The following is an 8,248-nucleotide window of genomic DNA, read 5'->3' as shown; positions in this document are numbered from 1 at the left end:
CCCTCTCTCCCTCTCTCCCTCTCTCTCTCCCTCTCTCTCTCTCTCTCTCTCTCTCTCTCTCTCTCTCTCTCCCTCTCCCTCTCTCTCCCTCTCTCTCCCTCTCTCTCTCTCTCCCTCTCTCTCTCTCTCCTCTCTCTCTCTCCCTCTCTCCCTCTCTCTCTCCCTCTCCCTCTCTCCCTCTCTCCCCTCTCTCTCTCTCTCTCTCTCTTCTCCCTCTCTCCCTCTCCCCCCTCCCATTTTTCTCCTCAGAACAGACCGGGATGGAGCCGGCCGGGGCCCAGACATGGCAGCCGCCCTCCGGCTGAGGCCTTTTCCCGCCCTTTCCCTCCCCAGGCTCAAAATGGCTCCCTCAGAGCGCTGCCTCCCGGCCGCTCTCCCCAAGGCAGCCTCTCAAGGGCCTCGGCCCAAGCAAGCTCTGGCTTTCTGGATTCCTTCCTGACCTTTCTATCCCGTCTTTCCCTTCCAAGGAGCTCCCGGGGGCGGACATGGTTCTCCTCCCCATTGCCCTGGGAGGCAGGCTGGCCCTCAGGAGGTTTGGCAGGAGATCCAAAGGGATTTCTCCCTCTCCACTGATCAGAATAAAATACCCCCAAGCTGCTTACGAAAAGAAGACTTGGGGTGGAGGTGTTTGCAAGGGCAGCTCTAAATAGCTTCAGCTGGAAATCATCCCTTTTTACCTCAGGAGTCCTGAGGAGTTTTAGGAACTCCTCTAGAAAATGGATCGGAAGTGCAGGAAACGCCAGGAGTGTCTTTCCCTAGTTTCTGGAGGCTTCTCCTTTAGCTTTTGAAAAGGTAGATTTCCTTCTCTTAAAATAAGACGTTTTTCATAACTTTTGAATGTAACCGGAAGATGGAAATCGGAAGTTTTTTTCCTCTTTCTATATTGCTTCTTTTCCTCTTCTCTCTTCTCTTCCTTCCCTATCTTCTGTCTGCTTCTTTTTATTTCTTTTCTTTTCCTTTTGTAACTTTTCCCATCTGTTTTTTATGTACATTCATTTTCTATATCTTAAAGGTAAAGGGATCCCTGACCATTAGGTCCAGTCGTGGCCGACTCTGGGGTTGCGGCGCTCATCTTGCTTTATTGGCCGAGGGAGCCGGAGTACGGCTTCCGCGTCATGTGGCCACCAGGACTAAGCCACTTCTGGCGAACCAGAGCAGCGCACGGAAACACCGTTTACCTTCCCGCCGGAGCAGTACCTATTTATCTACTTGCACTTTGACGTGCTTTCAAACTGCTAGGTTGGCAGGAGCAGGGACTGAGCAACGGGAGCTCACCCCGTCGCGGGGATTCGAACCGCCGACCTTCTGATCGGCAAGTCCTAGGCTCTGTGGTTTAACCCACAGCGCCACCTGTGCCCTTTTCTATATCTTGCTGTACTTTGAAAAACTTTCACAATACAGTCATAGAAAACTAATGTACATAAAAAGAAAACTCTTTTCCTCGTTGCCAATCCTTCACCTTGTAGGTCTTCTTCAGAGTTGGGGGCTTTGTCCTCTGATGCTCAACTCAGCGCTTTCCGAGGCGATCCTGATGTGCTTTTATCCCCAGACCACTTTCCATTCAGTTTTCCATAGAGCCCCAAACCTGGGAGGGCTTCCCTCTTTCTGCCCTAGCTGGCCGTTCCCAGATGTCCGGTGTGTCCGACATTTTTCTCTCAGACAGAATGTGAGCCTTTCCTGTTTGGCTCTTCTTTCTCAGGTCCATCTAAGGAGATGAAGGTGTCCTCATCCTTTATTTTCTAAATGTCTTAATTTGTGTATTACCCAGGCGTATGGGGAAGTCCTTGGGGACTCTCCACTCATTCTTTAAGGAAATGGCACCTTGGCTTGTTTTAAAGGACAATTTCCCGGTTGTTGACATCTGCAGGGCATCCCCTTGGACCTCACATACTTTGGTGAAGCCCTATAAAGTAGATGGTTTTCCCCCAGCTGACACTGAGGAAAGGTGCTCAGAGGGTTGTTCATATTTGGTTTTGATGCAGAGGAATCCCAGCCCATCCTTTGGGGATCCTGCTGTGCTACGTCCTGTTCCCTGAATGCCCTCCAGTCCATTCTGGCCAAAAATGGAAATTGGTACCTACTGTGAATTTCTGTTTGAGGAGTGGACTGGAGGACATTCAGCCACCTCTGTTTTCCCCTCAGCAGTCTCTTAGTCTGATTCATATGTTTTTGTTTTCATGCATTCAGTGGAGGTGTAGCTGTGTTACTGACATGCTTATGTTCCAACTGAGCTTCTAGTATTGTGGTTCTTCAACAACCTCCAAGTATTTTGAAGAGTTTTCACTCACTTGGTTTTGCTTTTCAACTTTCCTTTTACCAGTGCTCTCATTCTTGGTCAGTTTTCTCATTTGAAGCCAAAAGTGACCATGTTGGATTGCCTTCGTGACTGGCAATTTAAATATATCTTGAATTCGATATCACTACAACATGTCTCACTGATTAAGTATCCATCTCAAGACCACTTGGCATATTTGGGTCGGGAGGATGATACATAGCTGTCAACATTTCGCTTTTTTAAAGGGAAATTCCCTTATTCCGAATAGGATTCCTCGCAAGAAAAGGGGAAAGTTGACAGCTATGGGATGATAGCATGCCCCCAGCACTAAATAACTATGGGCACCCAGTATCCTCACCCACAATAACTCTGTGGAAAAGTGGGTCCCCCTGGGAATTTCTAGCATGTTGCACTTGTGTGATGTTGAGCAGGCCACCTCCAGCACACCTTTTCCTTCCTATAGCGTTTGTGACCAGAGATAAGCATGGGGCAGACTTGGTATGTGCTTGGGATGGAGAGCAGCCCTTTGGGCTGTGCAGGTTCCTCTCGGGTGAGGTGCCCGGAGAGCCTGGCATGAGCCTGACCCTCAGCCTTGGCTCTTGCAGCTCCTGGACACCTGGGATGCCTTTGCGTACCAGCAGCGGGAGGTCTCGGACTTCATTGTCTCACGGCGCCTCAGCATCATCGCTGAGCTCAGTAGCTCCCTCCGGAAAGCGACCCTGGAGCTGCAGGAGCTGCTGACTGTCGTGACAATGGGGCGTTTCCAGGACCCCTCCCAGAACCCCCGGGCCATGGAAGAGGAGCTGCGCACTCTCTGCCAGTCCTTCCAGGCCACGGTGTTGCGCATCACTGATCTCTGCCGTTCCCAGCGGATCCTGACAGGTGAGCTGCAGGGTGTCCTTTCCTTGCAAGGAGGGAGCTCCCTTCTTCTGGGCTGGGTGTGAACCCTGCTGCGGCCTTTTGCTGCCTCCTCAGGGGATTGCATGGACGTCACATTCATCACTGGGAAGCAGGGGGTCATCGAGATCCACACTCGCATCTGGCAGCTTTTCCGCATCATCACTGAGCAGATCACTGAGTGGAAGTGTCTGGCATTTGTCAAGGTAAAGAGATGGAGGGGGCTGGGTTGGCCTCTCCCTGCCCAAGGAGAACCACTTTTGGGGTCCCAAACCTCAGTCCCTCCCTCTCCCCCAGCATGCAACCTATGTGAAGCTGCCCAAGCATACCTCCTCTCCTCTCTTCCCCACCCCCCAGTTCAACACCGGTTTGGCCATGGAGAAGACCGAAGAGTGGCAAAAGGAGGTGATCAGCCTGGAGCACTGCCTGCCCAGCCCAAACCAGGTGCTGCAAGCCTGCCTGCGTGCCATTGCCAACCTGCAGAAGTACCTCCCTATCCTCCTGAAACTGGGCAGCCACTTTCTCAAGCTCAGCTGCTGGAAGGAGATATTTGCTGGTGAGACCCTGGTGCTCAGACATGAGGCAGGAAGCCCCTTGGCCCCTGCTGGACCCTGCCCTGGAGGTCAAAGTGCTTCCTCCTCCTCCTCCTCTCTTTCCATGGTGGGAGCAGTGGGGGTCAAGAAGCCAGCAGGCAGGGAGGTGGGGAAGAAGCCTCCTCTGAGGACTCTGCAGAGCCCATCTCCTCAGCTGCCCCCCCCTCTCTCTCAGTGATGGGCGTCAAGTGCCCCCTCAACATGCAGTTCACGCTGGGGCAGCTCCTTTCCTACCCGCTCCTGGAGCACAGTGACTCCATCTTCAGGGTGAGTAGCTTGGCCTGGCAGGTTAGCAGAAGCCGGGGCCCCTGGAGAAGAGGAGGCTCCTTGTGCCCGTGGCCCAGCCTGGCCCCACCCCACCACTTTCTCCGGGGGGCTGTGACCTTCCTTGATCCCCAGGTCTACGCTTTGGAGAAGAGCCGCCATTACGCCAGGGACACCCTGTTCCGCCTGGAGAGGTCCTGGGCCGAGAAGCAGTTCCGCCTCGTCAATTTCATCCTCAACGTTCCCCACAAGGAGCCGCCGCCCGAGCGCTTCCGCCGGCACCGCCAGCCCAAGCTGGAGCACATCTCCAAGGACAGCGGCACGTACGTCTTGTCAGGTAAAGCACCAGAGCGCCGGCCTCGGCTGCAAGGGCAAGGGCTCCTCACGTGGGGAGGGGGGACGGAGCCGTGACCCGAGCAGAGAGAGGCCCCTGAAGGTGGCTCCTGCTGCGGGAGCCCTCGTGCCTGCGTGGCATGGGCAAAGGTGGGCTCTGCCTCCCCTCCCTGCCCAGCCCTCATCCTCTGCTCTCGGCCTCAGATACGGCAGAGCTGAAGGCAATGGTGGAGCACAGCCTCTTGACTCTCCAGAACATCATCCTCTCCCCGTTCTCCTCCGACATCCTGCTGGAGGCTGAGAGCTGGGCGTCCATCCTGCGTTCCTTTGGTGAGGAGCTGGGGCAGGAGGCCCTGGGGGAAGGGCAGTTCTGCCGCAGCCCTCTTTTTTGGGGTGGGGGCAGCCATAGCTCTGGGCCAGCTTGGCCATGAGGGAGGAGGTGCTTTGCAGCAAAGAGAGAGTCTTCCCTATCCTCATCTCCACTTTGTACCTCAGAATCCCTCCTCGAGGCCTGGGTCAATTTCCAGCAGAAATGGGTCTTCTTGAACATTGTTCTCTACGAGATGGACATCAGTCTCCCCAGCTCTGAGCTGGTGAGTTGCGGACGGGCCTCTTTTAGCCCCCGAGCCTCTTGGTTGCCTCTTCCCTTTGGGCGCCCTTGCGCTGGTCCCCTGCCCGAAGCCCCTTGCTGCAGCCCAGTCTTCCCCCTTCCCCTTCCATGCAGGAGTCGCGGTTCCAGCGGGTGGACAGCCACTTCCGAGAGTTCATACAGGTGACCTGCAATGACCCGCTGGTGCTGTCCAGTGTGAGGCCCCCCTGTGGCTCCTGCCGCGAGAGCCGCTTTGTGGGGGGTGCCTTGCAAGAAGCCTTTGTGGACGGCTCCAGAGACCTGCAGGTCATCATCCGGGCCCTGGACTACGTGCTGGAGGGCACGCGCATGGGCTTTCCCCGCCTCTTCTTCCTCAGCAACGAGGAGCTGATCAGCCTGCTGGCCACAGCCTCGGAGCCAGCAGAGGCCACAGTCTGGGCCCAGCGCTGCTTCCCCGGAGTGCGCCAGCTGGCGCTCATCGTGCCCTCCGCTGCCCACAACCGTGGCGCCTTGTCAGCCGAGCTGCCGGTGGTCCAGGTGACGGGCCTGGTTGGGGACCAGGAGGAGGAGCTGGAGCTGTGCAGCGTCGTTTGCCTCAGCCGGAAGGCCACCCAGTGGCTCTGCGCCCTGGAGCAGCGCATGAAAGAGAGCGTCTTTCAGCAGATGCAGCAGTGTGTGGCCCAGCGCCTGGCCCTGCGGCCCCAGCTGGATGTGGCCTTCAAGCATCGCCCTGGCCCCACCGAGCTGCCCCTCCACATGGTGGTGGAGGGCTGGGCCACGCTGTGTCGCACCTTCCCCAACCAATGTGTGGTGCTAGCCGAGGAGGCCCTGTGGCGCGCCACCCTGGAGGAGGCCCTCTCAAATCAGCACGGCCAGCCAGAGCTGGAGCTCAAGCTAAACCTGAAGCTGGAAGCCCTGGCCCACTACGTCCGCAACTTCCGCAACCTGCGCCCCCGCCGGCCCGGCAGCGAGCAGCTGGGTCTGCTGCTGGAAGTCCTGATCACCCTGACGGTGCAGCAGCGCGACACGCTTGCCCGGCTGCTCAAGTGCCAGGTGAGCTCCCCGCAAGCCTTTGAGTGGGCCCGGCTCCTCAAGTACCGCGTGGCCCTGAGTCCCGAGTGCGCCCGGACAGCGGGGCTCCCTGCTGGCAGCCCCTGGGTGGGCAGCCCCCCTGGCTGCTGGGCAGAAGCCCTTGACCGCCGCTTCCGCTATGACTATGAGTACCTGGGGCCCTGCCTGCACCTCCTGGGGAGCCCCTCGCTGGACAAGACCTTCCTGGGGCTGCTCTTGGCGCTGGATGACTTCCGCTGCGGAGGCCTGCTGGGCCACCCGGACGTGGGCAAGTCTCACACGGTGCGGGGCCTGGCCGAGGCTCTGGGTCGCCAGCTGGTCACCCTGCACTGCACCCTGCAGGTGTCGGTGGGCTGCCTCTCGCGCTACCTTTGCGGGGCGGTGCATGCTGGCGCACTGCTGCTGCTGGAGGCGGCGGAGCGGTTGGAGGCAGCGGTGCTCTCGGCCTTCAGCCAGCGTTTGGTTGACCTGCAGCGGATGTGCCAGAGCCTGCAAGGGGGCCGTGGAGCCACAGCAGGGGTGTCCTCGGGGGGCGGCTCCCCCCACCCCAGCCAGAGCTCCGACAGCTCCGAGAGCTCCGAGGGCGAGTTGCAGCCTGCCATCCCAGTGCTGGAGCTGGGCACCGATGAGGCCGAGCCCTACCAGCCCCGTGTCCTGGGCAACATCCTCTTTGGGGGGCGGCTGCTGCGGGTGCGGGAGACCTATGGCTGCGTCATCACCCTGGAGCGCCTCCCAGAGGCCCTGTGCCTGGCCATGCGCCCCCTGGCCATGCTGCCCCCTGACCTCACCCAGCTAGCAGAGGTCACCCTGCTGGCCGCTGGCTTCCGGGAGGCTCCCCGTCTCGCAGAGAAGCTGAACCACTTCCTGCGCCTGGAGGGGGAGCTGAACCCGAAACCCCACCTGGGCCGTTGCAGCCTCGTCCGGGAGGTGGTCAGGGTGGCAGTCAGCATCCTGTTCAGCCCTCCAGCCGGGCAGGGCTCCCTGACGCTCAAGTCCCGGCCCTCAGGCAGGGCCGCATTCTTCCAGGGCCTGGAGGAACAGCCGGCCATGGTCAAAGCGCTGTGCCTCTCCTCGCTGCTCAGCGGCCCTGAGTGCCCACGACTCCAGAACACACGGGACTTGCTGCGCGAGGTCTTTCCGGGAGCCCCCCTGCAGGCCTTTGAGTCGCGGGTGCCCTACCGCCTCCAGAGTGCCTTGGTGGCCCAGCTGCACGAGGACAAGCTGCAGCCCGAGCAGGAGCTCCTGAGCATAGCTGGCCAGCTCTTCCAGGCCCTGCTGGGGGCCCCAGGCGTCCTTCTGCTGGGGCCTGCGGGGGGCGGCAAGACCACCATGTGGCGCACCCTGGCCAAGGCACTGAGCCGGCTGGCAGCCAGCGATGCTGCGCCAGGGGCCCACATGGCTGAGGTCAGCCCCAGCAGCCTCTTCCAGCCGACCAGCACCGTCTGCCTGTGGCCAAACTGCCTGAGCGTAGCTGAGTTTGTGGGGAGCCTGGAGGGCAGCATATGGCAGGATGGGGTCCTCTCCCGGGTTCTGCAGAGAGCGGCCACCTCCACCCTGGCACGCAGGACTGGTGAGGGGAGCTCCCAGGAGTGGCTGGTGCTGGATGGGGCAGCCTGTGCAGAGTGGCTGGAGCCCATCTCCTCCCTCTTCAGTGCCAGACCTTCCCTCAGTCTGCCAAACGGGCAGAAGCTGCGGATCCCCGAGAATGTCAAGTTCCTCTTTGAAATGCCCAGCACCTCCAACGTGCCCCCCTCCGTCTGCACCCACTACTCCCTGCTGTACTGCGGGGGGGCCAGCCTGTGGCGGGGACTGCTGGCCTCGGGCCTGGCCCCCGTGTACCGCATGTACAGCCTGACGCAGGAGAGCCTGGCCCTGCTGCGCAGCCTGGCAGAGGAGCTCTTCCCCGCGACGCTGGCCTTCCTGCGGGAGCACTGTTGCTCGGTGCTGCTCCCCCACCCCCACCCCCAGGACCCCGTGGCCCAGGGCGTCCAAGAGACAACCACCTTCCTGAGGCTCCTCCTTGCCCTGCTGGAGCAACACCTGCGCCGGGACCGGGTCAAGCACCTGCCCCCTCCTCCTCCTCCTGCTGCCGCTCAGGAGTCAACAGGTAAGTGACCTGGGAGCATGTTGAGACTCCAGGGTGTGGGGGAAGGAGCCTCTTCCTGCCAGGGCTGCCTCCCATGTTGTGGGGCTATTTCCGTAGATCCCTATGCCCTTGGTGTGTTT

The 8,248-nt window shown here is 59.6% G+C and overlaps 1 protein-coding gene across 2 annotated transcripts in view; it reads left to right on the top strand.

The window, feature by feature from the left end:
• Positions 1–8,248, top strand: part of DNHD1 (dynein heavy chain domain 1) — a gene marked incomplete at its 3' end in the record, with an annotated part of 48,193 nt that overhangs the window by 17,019 nt on the left and 22,926 nt on the right. Inside the window, exons 1-9 of one of the 2 annotated variants that reach the window (XM_081001688.1) lie at positions 715–792; positions 2,881–3,157; positions 3,251–3,378; positions 3,530–3,728; positions 3,941–4,032; positions 4,165–4,366; positions 4,567–4,692; positions 4,858–4,955; positions 5,087–8,129. In XM_081001688.1, coding sequence (XP_080857814.1) covers positions 3,028–3,157; positions 3,251–3,378; positions 3,530–3,728; positions 3,941–4,032; positions 4,165–4,366; positions 4,567–4,692; positions 4,858–4,955; positions 5,087–8,129 — 4,018 coding nt within the window. In that variant the 5' untranslated portion in view covers positions 715–792; positions 2,881–3,027. Of the gene's footprint in view, positions 1–714; positions 793–2,880; positions 3,158–3,250; positions 3,379–3,529; positions 3,729–3,940; positions 4,033–4,164; positions 4,367–4,566; positions 4,693–4,857; positions 4,956–5,086; positions 8,130–8,248 lie in introns of those variants that run through there. The other variant, XM_081001687.1, reaches the window with a different exon arrangement.

Source organism: Podarcis pityusensis (genome assembly GCF_964106645.2).
Source record: "Podarcis pityusensis genome assembly, chromosome: 4".
Lineage (NCBI taxonomy): Eukaryota > Metazoa > Chordata > Lepidosauria > Squamata > Lacertidae > Podarcis > Podarcis pityusensis.
Note: the sequence above shows the minus strand (reverse complement) of the source record. Positions and strands in the feature narration are given on the sequence as shown.